The sequence below is a fragment of the Thalia democratica genome, chromosome 7, assembly GCF_965202585.1.
Source record: "Thalia democratica chromosome 7, ktThaDemo2.hap1.1, whole genome shotgun sequence".
Classification (NCBI taxonomy): Eukaryota; Metazoa; Chordata; class Thaliacea; order Salpida; family Salpidae; genus Thalia; species Thalia democratica.
Window position 1 is genome coordinate 37505602 of NC_139171.1, and position 21817 is coordinate 37527418.

Below are 21817 nucleotides of genomic sequence, written 5' to 3' on the forward strand. Positions count from 1 at the left end.
ACTTCTAAATTTAAAATCTCCATCTTCTGAAACAAATTGACAATTAATATTTAGTAAACAAAAAACTACAAAATAGAGTTACAAAAAAAAATAATACATCTACTTGTTTAATCACACTGTCAATGAGGACGAAACAATACCATCAAATTTTATGTACAAAAAACAAATTAAAAAAGTATATATAATAAATAAAATAATAAAAATAATAAAACCAACCTATACCAATCCAGCTCTACCTTCACCCAGTTTATAAGACCAACAACAATCAGCCCAAAAAAAAAGATTAAGACAAACACCAATACTAAGATATAAGTTTAACTGTTGGTAAAGATTAAGCTTGATATTTTTCTGATGTCTTTTAAGTAAGTTTTCTCTCATTCCATATTGAAATGCTCCAAGATAGCTCTGATCTATCAAGTTTCTAGGCAATTCTTCCCATAGTTTAGAACCAAGGTAAGATATTGTTTTAAGACTAAAGAGACTATTTACTCTGGGAAAAAAATAGTTTGTTTCGGCAAATCTTGTTAGATGATTATGCATTTTATTAATGTTTGTAAAGTAAGGCTTAAAGTTAACTGGCAAAGTATCTTTTTTAAATTTGTGCATAAAAACTCCTACCTCATACTTAAACATATTTTTAACATCTAATATTTTCTTTTCTATTTTTATACTTTTAACACTTTCATTCCAACCTTTGGAATAAATGCATCTTAATGCTCTATTAATGAGTTTATCAATCTCAGTAATTTTAGTTTTACTTGCCCTACCCCAACACAACAAACCATATCTTACATGACTCATCAGAAGAGAATTAAAGATGTAGTATAAGGAATTTTAATTTAAATAGTACCTTGTTTTGTATAAAATACCTATTGTTTTCAATAGCTTTGTTTTTACTGCTTCAATATGGTCAGACCAATTGAGGTTACTATCAATTGTAAAACCAAGATACTCATAATTTTCTACCTTTAATATGGATGTATTACCTATTTTTATTTGTAAACTTGTGTTTTTCCAAACTTTTGTTTTACCAGAGTGAAATAGTATGTACCTTGTTTTATCAGTATTTAGTTTAAGCCTATTATCCTTTCTCCATTTTGATACATTATCTAGTTCTGAATTAAGGTATGCAGTGTCTGTTTTGTAATTGTCTTTTTTAAATGTAGTATAAAATAATGTATCACCTGCAAAATTTAGTACATTTAGACTGGTGTTGTTTTGAAAATCATTTATATATACCAAAAACAATAATGGTCCTAAAACAGAACCCTGTGGCACTCTTACTTCTACACCCTTACAATCTGATTCATGCCCTCCAAAATTAACAAATTGCTTTCTTTCAGTTAAATATGATTTTATTAAATTATGCATTTTTCCACTTATTCCAATATATTCTAATTTGTCTAACAAAATCTTTCTATCCACACAGTCAAAGGCCTTGCTCAAATCTAATAAAACAGCACAAACTGCATTTCCCTTATCAAAGGAGGACAATGTACTTTCCACAAACTCTGAAAGAGCTAAGGTAGTAGAGTGTCTCTCCCTAAAGCCAAACTGAAAAGAATTTAAGATATTGAACTTTGTAAAAAACTTGTATAAGCGACTGTATATGGCTTTTTCTACAATTTTGTTAGTATTTGATAAAAGTGAAATCGGTCGATAGTTTCCTGGAAGTGTTTTTGAACCTGATTTAAATATAGGTATAATTTTAGCTAATTTTAAACAATTTGGGTAATTACCTTCATGAAATGCTTGATTGGTTAGTTCACTAATAACTGGAGCTATATGATAATTTATTTTCTTTAAGATTTTAATAGAAATATTATCTACACCACTAGCTTTATCTGAACTTAAACTTTTTATAATACTTATTATTTCATTTTCATGTACATCAAACCAGACAAAACTGTTATAGTGGTTTTTTGGGCTATTAATAGAAGACTTTAGATGAATTTCCTGTTTTAAATAAGTTTGTTTTCCAATATTGGCAAAATTAAGGTTCAAGTTATTTACAATTTCATCTGAATTAACAAAATATTTTTCATTTATTTCAAGTTATGAGGAAAAATATGTTTTTTTTTCTGTCTGTTTGTAATATTATTAATTACCTTCCAAGTCTCTGCTGAATCTTTATTACAGCTTTGAAGTCTAATTTCAAAATACTTTTTTTTTCGAAATTGTTTTTATTTTTGTTAACTTGTTTCTGTAAACTTTATATTCTTTTACTTGGTGCATGTTACTAAAGTTACTTCTGCATAGTATTTTGTAAAGGTTGTTATTATGCCTAATAGATTTAAGAATACCTTTTGTAATCCAGGGTTTTGACTTGAGTTTTAATTGAGATTTTGAAAGTTTTTTCATAGGAATATTTTTATCACTTATCTCTTTGATTTTATCTATAAAGCATTCAAACTTTGAATGTATTGAGTCTTTAGAGTTGATAATTTTATATATTTGAAATTTATTAAGAATTTTGGAAGTATCAATCATTAGTTTTTGAGTATTAATTTTAGAAGAATTTTGGCAAAATTTAATTTTAGAATTTATATTAGTCTTTCTTGGTTATAATATTTTAGTTTTACATAGAGTGGGAAATGATCAGAAATATCTGATAAAAGTACTTTTGAGTCTAGAATTTTTTGTGGGTTGGAGTAGTAAAAATGATCAATCAATGTCCCTCCCAGTTTACTAACTCTGGTTGGAACATAAATCACATTAGTAAGACCAAAGCTACAAATTTCATCATAATAGTTTTTAATTGATTGTTCCTTATCTTTTTTGAGTAAGTGTATAAGCACATTCTGTAGATCTTTTTAGAATAGGTTATTCCCTACAGTTAATGCTTATACTTGTGTTTATTATAACATATATAAAAGGAAAAGTATGTAAGTCATAGCATTTTTACCACTTCTCCCTTTTTGTTTTATTATTGACCTTTTTATTGCATTTTCAGGGTTGATCTTGTAGAGAGGGTAATAAAATAAATGTCAACGTACATAATCATAAAAATCGAAATCTTGGGAGGAAAAGGTGTTGTGCATAAGGTAGACTGTAGTTTTCATAGTTAATATTGACAGTAATGGGTTTTAAAAATAGTACATACCTTTTTTTAATAATTAATTTTGTTATTTAATTTAATCCAGAACTAAAATTTATTTATTGGTGTCTCTTTGGGCTACCTTTTTCTAGACTAAGATATTTTAATACACTTTAAAACATTAATGTAAAGTTTGAGTTATTTTTGTAAAGAGTTGTTTGAGTAACAGCAAACTAAAGTTTTTTATGTTATGAATTGTAAGTTTGAGAGCTAACTAAACTTTGAAACAAGTAATTTGTTTGCTTTTCCTTGAGTATAACTTTAAATGGATATAACTTTAACAATACTTAAGTTATAGCTTAAATATAAAACACAACTTTTTAATACATTTAATAACATTACCGCAAAGTTTGAGTTGTTTCTGTAAAGAATTCTTAGTTTTAGAGCAAACTGAAGTTTGAAAAAAGTATTTTTTAGTTTTTCCTTTAGTACAACTTTAAATGGCTTTAACTTTAACAATACTTGAGTTATAGCTTTAAGATTTAAAGCACAATTTTTAAATACACTATAAAACATTATTGCAAAGTTTGAGTTATTTTTGTAAAGAATTGTTTGAGTTAGAGCAAACTAAAGTTTGAAAAAAGTTTTTTATGTTTTGAATTGTAAGTTTGAGAGCTAACTATACTTTGAGAATTGTTTGTTTTACAGCGAATTGAAAATTATTATTAAAAGCTTTTAAAACGTTTAAACATAAACTATTAAAAAATTGTGGTTTTGCTCTTTAGTTAGAACATTAAAAAGGCTAAACATTTAAAATAAGTAGCCTGCTTCTAGGCTATCTTTTTTAAAGTTGAACTATAATAACCTTAATATGTTAGCCAATCACAAAAAGGTAGCCCAAAGAGACACCAATAAATTTATTTTTAATGATCTTAAAGTTAAATTTTATTAAAGTTTTAATCAAAATTTATCAAAGTTATTTACAAAATATATGGTGTGAGGCTCAATGACCGAAAGGTCTTACTCAACACCAATCCATTGACCATAGTTGTGAGCGTTCACATTTTTAATTTTATCTTTCTTTATAAGTTGCAAATTTGTAGGTTGATGAACAGTATCTTAATAGGGTTTGATGTAGAGCACAATATATTTACACTTACTAGCTCTGGTCATTTAAACAACACAAGGTTTTAAAGAAAACAAATTTCATAACTAAAATATCTAGAACAAGACCCTTAACTGAGTTAGGTGTTTAGGTCAAAAGTTTTGGTGTATGTCCAAGAAACGTTTGAAGGCTAAAAAAAGCATTATATAATCATAAAAGCATTTTATTATATCATTAAAAAAAGTAGATTTTAAATTGCTTCTGTATGTATGTTTGATTTTTATTAAAATTTGATGTATGTTTTATGTATAGCTGATTGTGGAGGGTCTTTTATTTTGTGATTGTATGGCTAATGAAAGAGTGATTGTTATAAACTAATTAAATAAACTTACTTAATTGCTAAGTTATTTAGTTTATTATCTGTTGGTTACTGTGTTAGATTCAAGACAATTAATTTTATCATTATTATTATTTTTTTATTACAAGTTAGAGGTAAAAGTAGTATGCCCGCCAATTTTTTTTATGTTAAGCTAAATGTGTAACATTTTGATACTACCAAAATTTTAATACTAACAATGTTTTATAATACTCATTATTTTTAAAATTTTATTTTTTAAATATAAAAAGTTTTTTTTTGGACTTCAAGTATTTCATGTTTTTTAAATATTTTTTGAGAACTTTACGTTAGATATTGTTTCAGTACTGTTTCATCCTCATAGACGTGTGATTAAACAAGTAGGTGTTTTTTTTTTGCTGTTTTTTTTTACTAGATATTAAGTGTTTATCTGTTTCAGAAGATAGTGATACTAAATTTAGGTGTATAAACTTCATATTTTTTAGATATTCTGGTTATTTAATTTATGAAAATTTAGTTTTAGGTTTACAAATAGTTTATTTAATTCACTTAAAACACTTTTATTATTACTTAAGTTTTTCAGAATATTTGAAAAGTTTTATAATTTTATTTTCTAACAGGGTTGCCACTTTACCTGGAAACCTGGAAAAACCTGGAATTTGACAATTTAGGCTAAAATAACCTGGAAAAACCTGGAATTTGAGAACTTTTGAAAAAAGCCTGGAAAAACCTTGAAATTTGATCAAAAAACCTGGAAAAACCTGGAATTTTTAATAACTTTAACATTTTCAGTTGTAAAATTTTGATTTGACACAAAAAATCTATCATATAATTAAGATTTTTTGTCATCATCAAAAAAATTTTTTATTAAAAAACACATTTAAAGTAACTTTACAGTATTTTTTCCATGTTTTTATACTATTTAACACAGTTTCTTATATAGAAATTAGCTTAAAACTAAAAATAGACCCAAAAATGTGGATTTTTAAAAACTTGGAAGAAATTTTGAAAAAACGAGTGGCAACCCTGTTTCTAAGTTTAGCTGTTTAGTGTTAGGAAAGATTTTATTTTATGAAGTTTAAACAAATTCAATCAATTACTAGTGCTAGATTTTATTGATTAAACTGAATTGTTTATAAATTTATAAAACAGTTTAAAAAAACTAATAGCCTTAAATTTTTACCTATGTACCATCACATTTACTAGAAATTAATAGACTTTATTTAAAAATACATGGTGCTCTTACTGTTTTATGACTGAACTAAATATTTTATGTATACTGACATTACTAATTATCCCCTCTTATTTAATTTTGAGATATTTGTTGCATTTTTTGTGGTTGCTCTTGTAGAGAGATGGCAACAAGAAAAATATGAATGTAAATGGTCATAAAAATCAAAGTCTATGGGAGGAGATGATGTGGAGCTCATGGTAGACTATGGTTTCCATGGTCAATATGGGCAGTAATGGGTTAAAAAAGGGTGCTTACCATTTTTAAACTTAAAAAAGAAAGAAAAGGAAAATGTTTAATGTATATATGCTTACTTATTAAGTTTTTTATTTTTTGCATTATTGTTTTAAAGTTAGCTCAAAGAATTAGTTACAAGTAAATGGTGTGCAGCTCGATGACCAAATGGTCTTTCTCCACACCAATCTATTGACCTTAGTTGTGAGCATTTTTCACATTTTTCTTTCATTCTATTAGTTTATTTAAATTTGCATAAGCTGTTTGTGAGTTCACACTTGTGGCAGTGATCACATGATTAGATTGTTGATGTGTATTTTTGTTGTTGTGTCTGCAGATACTTGCTTGGGTATTTGAGCTTCATTGTTTTTTTCACACACTAAGTGGTTTTTAGTGTTGAGATTTTAACTATGTAAGTTTTGCCTAATGATGTGTCGTCACCAAGGGATTTTTTTGGTAAATTAGAAAGTTTTTTATTAATTATTTTTTAGTTAGTTTAATGTTAATTTCTAATGGACAGGTGATGACAAATATGCTTGCTTGACATTCAAAAAAAATTTATCCTTGAAGAGGAAAAGTAAATCTGATGTTTTCTACCACTAAAAAATATGCTAAAAGAGGGTTAAAAATATTTTTATAAATACTCAAAAGCTATCTAGATAATACTATCTAGATAAAAAAAATAAATACAAAACTGTCCACTTAATATTTATTAATACAAAAAAAGTTTATCAGCGTTTCTTTTCTTTCTTCCTGATGTTACATATCCTGATGATTAGTTAGTTTTTTGTGTGATTAAATAAAACAGACATATTTTTAAAGTTGAACCACTACTCAAATTACATTATAGTTAGATTTTATAATAAAAAAACTGGGTTTTCTGACGTCAGGCTAAATATTTTTTTTAAGTGGCGAAGTTTCAGTATTTGTCAGTGCAAATGCTTGAAAATTTCTGAATTTGTAAAAGATAGAAAATAATTTTTACTTTGTCTTGAGCAGATTATAATTTTTGATGTGTTTTTTATTAAAAAAAACCCAAGGTTTTACAGGCTAATTGATTATTTGCAAAGAGGGGAATTTCAGTGAGTGGGAATTTTTATAAAGTGAATGTATCAGTGTTAATGTAGTTAAGGTTATTAAAAAGCTTAAGGAATGAAATAGCTAGTAGTAAAATTGTTTACTTACCTATAGAAGTTACACAACATTTCAAGTTCCAAAAACTGATTTTTTTTTCAGGAACAATATCTTTTCAAATAAGTTGAAATTGAAAATTTATAAGTAAGCTCTATTATTAATAACCTATGCAACTACAACTTATCTGATAGATTATGTCCTTAAATCTTGTTATAAGACTAACTTGGTGCAAACTAACAAAAATTAGAGCAGAATTTCCTAAAACCATTTTCATAAGCATCTCCTTGGCAGAAATTAAAAAAAATTCTCCATTTTTTAGATAATGCCTCATTATAAGTTAACTAACAATTTAATTTTTTTTGCCTTACTAATTTATTCCCCCAAAATTGCCTAGTAAGGGCATTATTGATCACTTTGAAATAAATTAGGTCTAAATTGAGAAAAGTCAGGCTAAAAGAATTGACTACTAGTTTCTGTACAATAATGAACGTTAAAACATTTTTTTTTACTGTTTATGATTAGTATCAAATCAAAAAACTTTTATTCTAACAAAGTAATGAAAATTATAAATTTATTAACATAAAACTAAATAATAATGATTTTTTTAATATTTTTTATGAACTTAGCTTTAACATACTGTAGTATTATAAAGTATTGCAACTTAGTTGTAATACTTTTCAAATATTTTAACTTTGAATTATGTAATATTTTCTAATTCACTTTTTACATATTTCTCTAAAGATTCTTATTAGCATATTTTCTGAAGAATTTTAAGACCAAGATAGTGTATAGTCTTTGGTTTTCTGCTGCTTATTTTTTGTTTTAGACTTTAAGCTTTTAGGTTTTATTAATACAATGTCAATGTGATTTTTTGTTTTCTTCAATTTTAAACATTTGTACTTTGTACAGTTTACAATAACCTTTATTAACTGATGAACCAACTAGTTTTTATAATGATGTTCATTCTGTTTTTATTATAGTATTACTTTATCAAAACTAAATGAAGTTTATTTAGGATGAATAGTTTATAAAACACACTTTTTGAAGTTTAAAATTCAAGTATCACACTTAGTTTTGTGTGTTTAATATATAAAAGTAAACATTAATCACCAGAGTTTTTTTTAATTTACTTTATTAAAATGGTTATAACTGCTAATTATTTTCTAAGTTAAATGAAACGTGTCTAAATAATCCACATAAAATAAAAAATGTTTTTACAAAAAAAAAGAAAGATAATTTTGCACTTAAAAAAAAAAAATTCAAAAAAATGTATGGTAGCTTAGTAAAATCAATTTAGAAAAAATCTACAAATAATAATTATTTAACAATAGCAATTAATGTTTCAACTTTGTTTCAGTTTTATAACCAAAAAAAAATCCTTGATGAGTACAAAAGGGTAACTATGGACAACAAAATGGAGTGTGACATGGCAAAATCTCCTGGAGCTGGAAGTGATAGGTAAATAGAAAATAAAGTTAAATAATTTATACAATTTAATATTTTCTAAACATTATTATAAAGTATAAAAATAAAGTTTTAATAAGTCTCTTGATATATGGTATACTTTTGTTTTTCTATTTTATGACATTTGTGATGATTTTGTTTCAAACAAGATGAAAGCTCCAATAGTTTATTAAAAATTTTAATGTCGGTTACAATTAAGGGCATAGGGGGGGGGGGGTAAACACCCTTTTTTGGTTTTTTATCTTATTTTATATAGTTTTTACTAAGCTACAAGATGCTTTTTCCAGATTTAAAAAATTCAAAATAATTTTTGAGATATAGCCGGTCAAAGTCAGAGGCAACAATAGGAACCTTATGGGAGGCGCAAACTAAAACGGCAAAAATAGACTATTTCACTAAAAATCTATCTTCTCCTACGTTTTTTGAGATAGCTACCTCAAATTTTTAGGAAATGTTCCTTGATATATTTAGAAAATTCTGTCGGAAGGAATTTAAGAAAAATTAAAAAATTAAGATTTTATATAAAAAATAAACAAAAAAAACAATTTTATTTAGTTTTTTTGTTATAAAATTTATATATATTTTTTTTTAATTCCTTCCGACAGAATTTTCTAAATACTGCAAGGAACATTTCCTGAAAATTTGAGGTAGTTATCTCAAAAAATGTAGGAGGAGATAGATTTTTAGTGATTTCTAGTTATTTGCCGTTTTAGTTTGCGCCTCCCATAAGGTTCCTATTGTTGCCTCCAACTTTGACCGGCTATATCTGAAAAATTTTTTTGAATTTTTAAAATCTGTAAAAAACATTTTGTAGCTTAGTAAAAACTATATAAAATAAAATAAAAAACCAAAAAAGGGTGTTTACCCCCCCCTATGCCCTTAAATTAGTTTTAATGCTGATATTTTTTTAAGTAAAAAAACAAGATTTAATCTCTTTTGCATAATCAGGCTAGTTTGAATTTTAAGAAAAACTCAGAATAGTTCAAACTACTTTTTGATGATATAAAAATTTTCTGAAGCATGCTAACAACAATATTTTAACAGAACTCAATTTATTATTAGTTTTTTTTTTTGATAACTGTGTCTCAAATTTACCCAAGTCCACAACTTTAAAATTGTATACTAATTAAATTTTGATATTTTTTTATTTTCCATATAATTATTGAAACATTTCTTATTTGATATCCTGAATTTTTGTAAAAGACAAATATTTTTTTTTATCTGAAATAAAAAAATGCTACCAAAAAATATTAAGTAATGTTCATGAAAACAGACCGTCATCGGTGACAAACGAGTCTTCTTCAATTCAGTCATCATCAGCATCAAACTCATCAAACAATGACCTCGCATCCTTGTTCGAGTGTCCTGTTTGTTTCGACTACGTTTTGCCTCCCATACTGCAATGTCAGTCTGGCCATTTGGTCTGCGCCAACTGCCGGCCCAAGCTAACGTGCTGCCCGACTTGCAGAGGCCCACTTGGTAACATAAGAAATTTAGGAATGGAAAAAGTTAGTTGGTTAATTTGTAAATGATAGTTATAGGCCATGTTTTTTGTTATATAATTTTAAAAGTTTGTTGGTTTGTAAGCTTAACTTTATATACTTATTTAGTATTGTATTTTTATATTAATGATTTTGATCATATTTACCTTTTGTTTGCAAGTACCTTTGTGTTTATTGTTGTTTATTTATAGAGGTTGTTTTAAAGCCGAGTCATGTAATTTGATAAGAAACTATAACCAAAAGTTCCACTGATTTCATATTGTCATTGAACATATTTAAGAACATTTCAAAATGTTTTATCTAAACATTTAATTAGTTTTTGCACTTTTAAAAATATTACTATTTTATATTTATATAAAACTTTTTAGTTGCTAAATTATATATTCATCATTTTAATCTAATTTGTAGCAGTTTTTATAACTTTATAAGATATACTAAAAGTATAAAGACTAAATTAGCCTGTATTATTTTTTTAATAGTATTTGTAGCATATTATTTTTAAATTGTAAAAGCTCTAAAGTTGATTTGAAAGTAAGATAGTAATCTACTGTTTAACTTGTAAACACAAAGCATAAAAATCACAGTTAAATGCAAGTTTAAATTTTAAAATTGTTAGGTTTATAAATAAAAATAAAATTGTTTTTTGTATTATTTAAATATAATTTAAAGAAATTTTATGCATAAAACTAGCTAATACATTTTAAAAGTGATTAAAATTTTATTATTACTAATGTTAAGCTCATAGAAAAGTTGATTTTTTTTAATTGGCTTTATTGTAAAAGTTTTACTACAAATTATAAGTAGCTTTTTAAACTTTTGTATTATGAGTTGGTCATTTTTGTAGAAGTTTTAATGCATAAACTTGTTAACTATAGCTTTTTATGACAATAGTTTTATTGATTTTTTTTATTTTAATTTTGCTTTAAATTAGACAATATAAAACTAAAATTTTTTTGTTGTTTATTTGTCTACTAACTTCAAATATTCAATAAATTTTTCTTGAACAGTTTAGAATTTAAAATTGTAAAAACAGTATAAAGAATTACACTTCGAGCTCCAATAAATATCTTCATTTATAAAAGTACTTTTAAAACGGAAAAACCTTGTGTAAAAGTTCAAAATTTGCATGACAAAAAAAGTTTTTTTATTCATTTATTCAGGAAACCTTTTAAAAACTAAAGCTTAAAAATGACTAGAATACCGTCTAAATTTCTTCTAAACTAGGGGTGGGCAACGTTTCTAGTCAGCAGACAAGATTTACTAGAAAAAACTCTTTCGCGGGCTGCATAGTTCTGAAAAGTTGCATAACAAAAGCTGTAAAAAATATTTAAAAAATAAAATTGTAATGAAATAATCATTAAATAAGCTTTACTGCGCAATAAAAATTTAATTAAGAGTGCGTTTTCAAACGTTTGTTTTTAAAAATCTAAATTTTGTTTTTTATCACTTTTTTTCAAGTTAAAAGCACGCTGCTAGACACAGATTTTTGTTGCAGCGTTGGATCTGGTCTGTGGGCTGTACGTTGCAAACACCTATTCTAAATGCTTCATAAGTATTTTTGCACATTAATATTTAAGGCACTATAGAAATATCGTGGCTTATTCTAAACATATGCCTTACTTTTTAATGCACTCAACCTTTTCATACTCATATAAAGTTTTCATCTAAAAAGGTCAATGTCATTGAATAAATATTGTTATGTGTCTTAAAATCCAAACCAAGAGATTTTCTTACTGCTGACTAAGTCGCGCCAGTACTTTTGACGTATTGCATCACTAAACCCCCTCACCTTCCCTCCACAGGTGGCGTCCACGATCGAGTTCCCGTGCAAGTACGCCTCCAGCGGATGCGACGCCATGCTGAGGTACCTGCAGAAGCAGCAGCACGAGGACACGTGCGAGTGGCGGCCGTACTCGTGCCCGTGCCCGGGGGCCAGCTGCAAGTGGCAGGGGTCCCTCGACGCCGTCATGCCCCACCTCATGATCGCCCACAAGTCCATCACCAACCTGCAGGTATGGATGGTTTTTTATGTAATTTTTGTACAATTTTTAGATACGACTTTTTATGTAATTTTTGTACAAACTTTTGTTCTGTTACTTAATCATGTTATAATTGAATCATGGATAACTTATTAAAAATATTAGTTTTTTATGTAATTTTTGTACAATTTTTAGATACGACTTTTTATAATTTGTACGCACTTTTGTTTTGTTACTTTATTGTGTTATGAATTGATAACGGATAACTTAATATAAAATTTGTTTGTTTTGTGTAATGGTTAAGAGTAAAATTTTACACTTTTCTTTTAAATTATTTTTAACCGTTTATAATTTTAAAATGTTGGTGTTCCATGTTGATAAACTTTTCTCTGCGTATTTTTCTTTTTTTCTTGTGACACCTTTAATCCTTAAACCAATAATTTTGTACATAAAAGTCTACATTGGTACAGGTTTTATACAAAGATGAGTATGAAAAATATATTGGTTCCTATTTACAGATTGCCAAAGAACCTGGAATATCCTGGAAAATCCATGAACTTGACAATGTAGGCTAAAAGACCTGGAATTTTGAACAAAATCACTAAAAAAAAACTGGTAAAACCTAGAATTTTTAACAATTTTAACCTGTCAAGTAGTAAAATTTCGATTTGACTCAAAAAAATTGTCATCATCAAAAATTTAATTTTATTAATAAATACATTTAAAGTAGCTTTCGAGTATCTTTTTAATGTTTTTATACTATTTAACACAGTTTCTTACCTTAAGCTTAACTTTAAACTAAAAATTAAATTTTGAAAGCCTGGCAAAAATTTGCTAAAAACATTTGGCAACCCTGTTTTTATTATGGTAGCTTTTAAACTTTGCTTTTTTTCGTTTTGAAATAATTTTTGTGTGAATACCTGTGCTCAATGTGCAAGTAGTGTAAGACTTTTTCATCTCAAATAAATGTGTTATACATTTTTGTTATTAAAGGTGTACATAACTGAATTTAAGAGGATGTGTGATAGAGAGTCAGAGTTTTTTCATGTTAATTTTGTTTAAACTTTTGTTCTGGTACTACTTTATAAAACTATGATTTTATAATAGATAACTTTTGTATAAAGAATAATTTTTTTGAATAATGTTTTTTAAAGTATTTTTACCTGAGTTTTTTAAATATTTTCAACCGTATAAAAATTTTATATACTGATAACTCATATTATTAAAAATTTAAATATCTCTTCTGTTTGTTCCTATTTTCTGTAACAGCATTGATCCTTAAAACAATTGTTTTTGACTTCAAAGCCTACGTTGATGTATAGTATAGGTTATAGTTGTTTACTCAGAAATGAATGAGGAAAAAAATACAATTACTTTTTTTCTTGAAGCAAAGATTTTAATTTTATTTTGTATAAATTTATAAAAAATAGTTTCCCAAAAACAAATTTTATAACTTTTTCAAATTGATTTCAAAATAATAAGTTCACAGGAACATAGCTTGCAATTGTTGTAATATGAATAATTCTTTTATAAATACTTAAATTATTAGCACTTAATAATAAGTAGATTCTAAACAAATGTTTAATAATATTATCAAATGAATTTGACTATGTAAGCTAGATATTTGTCTGTCCAGTTTTTTATTTGCCAATATTTTTTGTTTTGGAGATAAAAAATTTGTGAAAACCTTATTCGATTTATCGCTTTTTTTTTTAACTGCGTTAAAAACGTATATTGTTGTCACTATAATTAAATTACGTAGGTTGTAAGATAAAAGAATCTAGTTTTGCTTCTCATTTGTTTAACATAAAAGTTTAGAAGTTGGTTAAATTTAGAAAGATCTCCTAGTTTCTATGCACATTGTACATATGTTAGAGTCAAAATATATTTTGATAAACTTTAAAGGTATTTATGTATATTTTAAAAGATATCAGTAGAAAAATTATCTAGTGTTGATCTAAGTGGTAAAATAAATAAAAAGAAAGTAATTTTCTGTTTTATGAAAAAAAAATTTAATGAATCGTTTGTTACCTTTGCAACATGTGAATATATTTATTTTAAATAGAAGAACTATAATTTAAAACTAAAATTATATTTTTCTTTTTTTCACACAAACTATAAACAAATGATAAATTTTAAGTATGAAACAAAAAATAAGATATAAATTTTTAATATAGGTTGCATTACAGTTTCAAAATTTTTTTATTTATTGTTTATAAAAAGCTAATAGATTTTAAAAAGTATTTATTCATATATGTTTAGTGTTGATGTAGATAGTTTATTAAACAAGCCTTTAATTTTCCAACCACAGTCAACTGTTTTATCATACACTTTACTTACTTTGTTAATTGAAAACCGACTACTTGTACTTTATATTGTTTATTTTCTTGGTATGAGGTTTTAGTTTAGTTTTTTAGGCATTGCTAAAAGAGTTAAGTTTTTTAAGTGTACAATTTTTTTAATAGTCGGTTTATTCTGACGATGCCTTGTTTTTTGTTACTTTTTACAAACTATACAACTAATATTCTTTTTTAAAAAATCAATTAGTAACATAATATAACAGATATTTGCTTAGTAGTTTTACTTATAACATTTCCTCCCATACAAATTTGCAAATTAAAATATGTTTATTTTTTTTAAACAAGCTAGTTTAAGTGTTATGTGTTAAACAATTTGATCATATGTTTTTAAAGTTTATTGTTATAAGTATTTTTAATTCAAGTCATCTAAATAATATTTTTAAATATTTAGAAATAGTAATGAGCTTTACCTTAAAGCAAGTTTTTACTGATGCATAAAAAAAGTGTTTTTAACGTTTATGCATAAAATATGTTTTACTTTGCACAGAAAATTTTTGAGTACCATAAGTGTTTTTAAATCAGGATTTATCTTATGTCTGTGTAATCTATATTTCTTCTGTGTTCCTATCAGACTAAAATATACTTTTGCTGGAATGATATTTATAAATTTGTAACATTGGGTACGTTTTTAAAAAGAAATAAGCTAAATAATACAGTATGCGGTAGTTTTTCTTATGTGATTAAATAACAGTTATAAAAAAGTCAAATATTTGTTGTTTTTTATTTACGTTTTTGTTGTATTTACGAACCGCAAGTTTTATAGTTTTGTATTTTTATTTTGCGTGTCAATTGCATTTTGAAAATATTAAAATGAAAGTAATTAATTTTCATAGTCTTAAAATCAAAATGATTTAAATTAAATTGAATATGTAAACAAACATAATTAGATTATTATTGTTATAAAACACTTATATGCTTAGATTCTTATATCAGTTTCAATTGGTTCATTTTAATTAATTTAAAAACTACATTTATAGTTCAATTCGGCACGACGCTTCAATCTATTTTAATTTGACATTTAATACAGTTAAAATTTTCGTTTTCCATTAATTAATTTACAATGCTTTCAAATGGTTAAATAGCAAGTTGCATTCAAGTGTAATTTATACTATAAAATATTTCCATTAACCTTAATCAGAAAATTAAGAAAAAAAGTATTCTTATTTTTATCAGAGTAAGATTAAGTACTTGTGATAAGTTGATATTGTTTTGTTTTAAACTCTTTAGCAATCCTGGGTTTTTCTGTCCATCAAGTTTACTAAGGCTATTTTATGATTTTTAAAAGTTAGTTTGAATTTTAAAATAATTTCAAGGGCCAATTTTCTTACACTTAGCTAATTTTGAATAATACGCTTTTGAACTTTACTAAGTTCTGAAGGTAGTTCGTTTAGTTTAAAGAATCGGCGAGTTTTTTGATCTACAGACAGTAACTTTCGCTAGGGAAGATAATAAATGAAGTTGACAGTGTTTTTAAGAATTAAATTTATCAAAGATATGTTTTAAAACAATACTACTCTTATATAGTAGTTCTAAAATACTTAATTTTTTACATTCAATTGAAAAGTTTAAACATAAGTCACTCATTTAAAAAAAGGTTTATAAATTAATTTCGTTTAGCTCTTCATCAGAATAAACTTTCTAAAAACTGGTACTATATAGTGCAAATTTAGTTATAAACAGTAATTTTGAAATACATAGCTAGAAATTAATATGTCATAAAACATATTATAATTTTAAAATGTTAATATTTTAGTTGAATTATACTTAACTGACTTGAAGTTGTTTGTAAAACATTCAATTAAGTTGCAGATTTTTAAAAACCTGTAATTTTAGTTTAGTAATATTGCTGTACTTAAACTCAGCAAAATTGTTTTTGTACTAGTGCACTAATTAATTATGAACTAAGACTTAACAGGAATAACTTTAAGTGGGAAATCAGTTTAAGTTTGTAATGATTAACCATAAGTACGGGTTGATACCAGCTAGATTTTGTTGATCGTTCTTCTTAAAAGCGTCAATAATAGTTTTATTAACACTGAAAAGTTTGTTTTTCATGACACCATTTTCGATTGCAGTAGATATTTTCGTGATGGTATGAAGTCAATAAATCTCTAAAAAAAATCTAATTTGAAATTGGGTTGCGCATATTCTTAAAATGATAATCAATGCTGTTTAAAAAAGTAGTATTTCTAGCAAAGTGATCGTAAAAGACAATGTGCACACTAGGTAAGTAAGTGTACGTTATTTATAAAAAATATACTACATTTACTTTGGCTTTCAAGTCATTATATTTGTAAATAATACTTATTATCACTATGTCTAAACAGCTTTCAAACAGAAGTTGTAAAACAAACTTTTTAGTTTTTTATCAAAATTATGTACACAGAAAAAAAACTAATTGCTTTGTTTTTGTTCTTGTTTTTAGAATAACTGAATGAGGTCCTCAAGTTTATAAACGCACTTTAGTTTTTATTTTGCAAAAACAGTTTTTATTAGTTTTATAACCTTTATTAGTGTTAAATGTTATAAAATTTGTGGACTTTTGAAGAACTAATTTAGTTTCATTGGATCAATTAAAAAAAACTGTTTGTAAAATATGAATGTGTGCTGAATGGTTTTTATTTACTTCGTATATTATTTTACTAATTTTAGTATTTGGTTTTCTCCAGTTTAATTTTTTTGTTTTGTTCCTTTTAGTTGAATTTGAGGAACTAACTTAAAAAGTTTATTTTTACATCACTAGTCATCTTATTACACATATCAAAACTTATAATAGAATAGCATATATACTTTATTACATTCATTACATTTCATATAAAAAAATCCTATTTTTATAATAATTTTTATTATTTGGTATAATTTTTTGTGTTTTTATACTTTTAAGTATAATCTTATGTAATTTGTACTGTTTAACCTTTACTAAAAAAAATTTATAAAATAAAAATCTATAGCTTAGTGTAAGTTCGCTTTATTCGAAGTAATTAAATTATGTATGTTTGTTGTAGTATATTTTGTTCTTTCAAAGCTGTTTTTTTTTTGTTTATATATATTATATACTTTTATATTTGTTAAGCAACGCAGTTTTTCTTCTCAACAAATAGCTTATGTAGACTGATGAATTATTAAATAAACTTAAAGTTTTTAGGAAGGGCAGAGCAGAGATAAAAATACTTTGTCAGTGACGAGTGAAATTATACAGCTTTTTTACTTTCTATAAATTTAAATTGCATCAGTTCAAATGAAACATTTAACAAATTGTTTTGTAATTTGTTCAGTTTCTACAATATTTATTAAGATGTATATTTCAAATTGCCAAATACATAACTACGAGCAATAATATTTGTTATTAATGTTATTAATATTGTTATACTGTTTATTGTGCAATGTTGGGCATTAAAACCTGAGCCGCTTAAACAGGACACGCAAAAAGTAAAGATAAAAATTAAGATTAATATATATATAATCAATAAAAACAAATTATACAGTAATTTTTCTTTATTCTACCAACATATGTTTCTGTGTGTCAACGAATCAACACACTTCAACTGGGTTCTGTAAAAAAATAATTACTGTAATGAGAGAATAGAAGCATAGAATAAAGTAGGTGTATATATGTTTTCATTAAAATAAGATATATTCTACAGATAATAGTTATTAATAGGTGAAATACTTAATATTGAATCCCACTGTTATAAAACTATATGATATTTGTAATTATTAAGTCTAAAATAAATAAGTAAGCTAAATTACACAACAAAACATAATATAAACAAACAACTTACGTTAATAGGAAAGATAACTAAATCAAAATTTACTGTCGTTAACTAACGAAAAAAATACATTCGTTACAACTAATAATTACGTCACAATGTAAATGAGGTTATTTAAACTATTTAATTTGTATTGTAAGAACGTTAATTTTGTTTTTATGTAATCTATTTAGAACAAAAATAAAACATTAACCATTAGTTAGTAAATCAATAAAATTTAATAAAACTTAACGACGCTGAAGGCAATAAAAGTCACAGAAACTCGGTGTAACATGTATATTATATATTGAGTGTTAGTAATGATTGAATCAAAGTTATATAGAATTAGGAAGCAGATTTAGTTCAAATGTAAAAATCAAAAAGTGAAAAAATGAAAAAATTAAACTTTAAGGAAAAAAATTAAACTTTAAGGAAAAACAAAACACAAAAAACATAATTATTACTAGGCTTACAATGTACTGACCGATAATTAATTTACAGCGACATACATAAAATCATAATGACCTGAATTAAATATATATAGTATTTTATAATTAATAAAATAATTAATTGGTAAAGTAGGAGTCGGCTGTTTATTTTAAATATCCCATACAGATATTTTATATATATAATCTACGATTTTTAATAAAGAGTAAACATAAAAAATATTATAGAAAACAATTATAAATCTAAATCTAACTAATTTACAAAAAACTGGTTGCCAGGGAGAGGACATAGTGTTCCTGGCAACGGACATCAACCTGCCGGGAGCCGTGGACTGGGTGATGATGCAGTCGTGTTTCGGCCACCACTTCATGCTGGTGCTGGAGAAACAGGAGAAGATAGACGGGCATCAGCAGTTCTTCGCCATCGTGCAGCTGATCGGCACCAGAAAGCAGGCAGACGGTTTCGCTTACAGGTTGGTTAACAAACGTGATACAATTTTAAAGTGTATATTGTATTTAAAAAACTTTTGGGTAGCCAGCAAATATGCCAGCAACGTATTTTTAGCTTCAACATAACTTGTACAAAACAAATAAGTTGGAATTTATTTATATCATTTTAAAACGTGCTGTAATTAAGCAGTACAGTGCTTATTCACTATCCAGACTTCACTTATCTGGACGCTCACTTATTCGGACAGTTTCAGTCAAGAGAAAATTAAAAAAAATATCAATATCAAACACAAAAATTTTTGTGTGTTAATTATAAGCTTTCATGCTGTAAGAAAATTTAAAGTGGTTAATAAATTCTACTATTTAGTTCATTATTATTATGTTATTATACTACTAAATCTTACATTCAAACTTTTTTCAAGATAGTTTATTTACCGAAATCCTTTGTTTGTAAAGTAAGCAGGGTTGCCACTTTACCTGAAAAATCTAGAATTTGACAATTTAGGCAAAAAAACCTGGAAAAACCTGGGATTTTAACAACTTTCACATGTTCAGTAGTAAAATTTCAATTTGACTCAAAAAATCTATCATACAAATAAAAATAAATAGTCATCATCAATTTTTTTTATTAAAAAATATATTTAAAGTAGCTCTACAGTATCTTTTCAATGTTTATATACTATTTAACACAGTTTCTTACCAAAAACTTAACTTTAAACTAAAAATAGACCCAAAAATGTGTACTTTCAAAAACCTGGAAGAAATTTAGAAAACCTGGAAAAAATTTTGAGAAACAAGTGGCAACCCTGAGTAAGTCAGTTTTAATTTTTTTTTAACAATGGTATTTAGAAATTTTTAACTTTTAAAGTTTTTTTGATAGTTGATTAAGTTATATATTTTTTTTAATGTATAACACTTCTTTTATGCTCCATTTTTTATTTAAACTATAATATAATTGTTATTAGTTCAAACACTTTATGTTTAAGATGAAGTGCATGGCAGTTTTTTTATAAGTTATATAAGTTTGACACACTCAACTTACCAAGTTTTAAATATGAACAAGGCAACAAAAAAAATCGAGTTGCAATTGAAAATGAACTATAAGTTTGTAAAATGGTAAAAAATAGGGCAAAAATCTTTTATATTAGAGCAGTTAAGCATAGGCAGGTCGACATTTCAAAAAGTTTTAAGCAGAAAAAGAGATACTAAGCTTTTATTATATATTATGCGTTGCATAATATACAGCTGTTATATTATTTTATGAAAATAATAATTTTTTGTACTTATACGGAAAATTGCTTATCCGGATATGTTTACAGAAAAACCTTGCCTAACATGTCCGACTAAGTGACATAAGTACTTGTTTAAAGATTGTTTCATTGTGTTTTTGCATTTAAAAGAGCTTTTAAAATATTTATATAACAGTTTTTTAAAATTATTCGACACCCTAAGACATTTTTTTGTAAATTCCTGCCACTTTTTCCAGCGAAAAACTTTATTGGTACTTTAGCCCGTCGACTAGAAAAGTTGCCCACCCCTACCATAGATCAATCATATATATTTATGACACCAAGCGTATTTTTCTTTTTAATCTTTTGTTATTAAAAAAAAGTCATCTAATTACTATTACTTCAAATATTAGAACGATTTTTTATTTTGTTAATAATTTTAAATTATATAGGGTTGCCACAAAACTTTTAAAAACCTGGAGTTTGACATCTTAGGCTAAAAAAACCTGGAGTTTGAGAAATTTTGAAAAAAAAACAGAAATTTTGAACAAAAACAACTAAAAAACCTATAAATTAAACAATTTTTACGTGATAAGTAGTAAAGTTTTGATTTGATACAATAAGTCTATCACATAGATTGCAAAAGTTGTCATCATCAAAAAAATTTTCAATTAAAAAACACATTTAAAGTAGCTTTACAGTATCTATCAATTTTGTTATAGTACTTAACACAGTCTTAACCTTAAATTAAAACTTAAAGTACACTCAAAAACATGTACTTGCAAAAACCTGGAAGAAATTTCTCACAACCAGTGGCAACTCTGATTATTAGATTAAACTAAGTTTTATTAATAAACTTTCTAGCCTAAATAACATTATCATCACATTTTGTGTTGTATTATCTGAAATATTCCTTTTTTTATTGCTTAATAAAATATTATAAAACAAAGTGTTTTTGATTAGGTTCATTAATACACTACCTTTAGTTTTATCCCAAGTTGTAGTATCTAATAAAATGTTTTTAGTGCACCTTTGTTCAGCATCAAACTTGTTTTCACTACTTTTGTTTTGTTTTAGCTTTGTAAGATTTTATTTTAAAAAGAACTAACCAAGGATTTCGATCAACATTCCCTAATTATACTAAACACTCCTTAAAACTACTTTATTGTAAGTAGTTGGTGTTTTCATCTAAAATCCCCTAAATCGAAACAAGGTTGGAGCTCAACGGGCCGAGGCGGAGGCTGACGTGGGAGGCGACGCCCAGGTCCATCCACGAGGGCGTCCACTCGGCCATAATGAACAGCGACTGCCTGGTCTTCGACTCGTCCATAGCCCACATGTTCGCCGACAACGGCAACCTGGGCATCAACGTCACAGTGTCCATATGCAACACCTGAGTGTGACGTCACAACGTGTTGCCATGACGACCTGTTCGACGCGCGAGGAGCCTGGAGGTGATGTGATACGTGAAGTGAAAATAATAAAAAATATAAGTTTTGCCCTAAATAGAAGGCTAGATATTTATAAAAGTAAAAGTTTAAA

The 21817-nt window shown here is 26.0% G+C and overlaps 1 protein-coding gene across 1 annotated transcript; it reads left to right on the plus strand.

Annotated features, from left to right (window-relative positions):
* Positions 1 to 8454: 8454 nt before the first annotated feature.
* LOC145840161 (E3 ubiquitin-protein ligase SIAH1A-like) lies at positions 8455 to 21817 on the plus strand. Its single transcript, XM_082947311.1, has 5 exons — positions 8455 to 8554; positions 9834 to 10068; positions 11865 to 12074; positions 18876 to 19069; positions 21489 to 21817. The coding sequence occupies exons 1-5, from the start codon at positions 8499 to 8501 to the stop codon at positions 21670 to 21672; spliced, it is 879 nt and encodes a 292-aa protein (XP_082803437.1). The 5' UTR covers positions 8455 to 8498; the 3' UTR covers positions 21673 to 21817.

Coding starts and splice junctions, on each gene's coding strand:
- LOC145840161 (XM_082947311.1), top strand. CDS start 8,499: ATGGACAACAAAATGGAGTGTGACATGGCAAAATCTCCTGGAGCTGGA. Junction 10,069..11,864: donor GAAATTTAGGAATGGAAAAA/GTTAGTTGGTTA, acceptor TTCCCTCCACAG/GTGGCGTCCACGATCGAGTT. Junction 12,075..18,875: donor AGTCCATCACCAACCTGCAG/GTATGGATGGTT, acceptor ACTGGTTGCCAG/GGAGAGGACATAGTGTTCCT.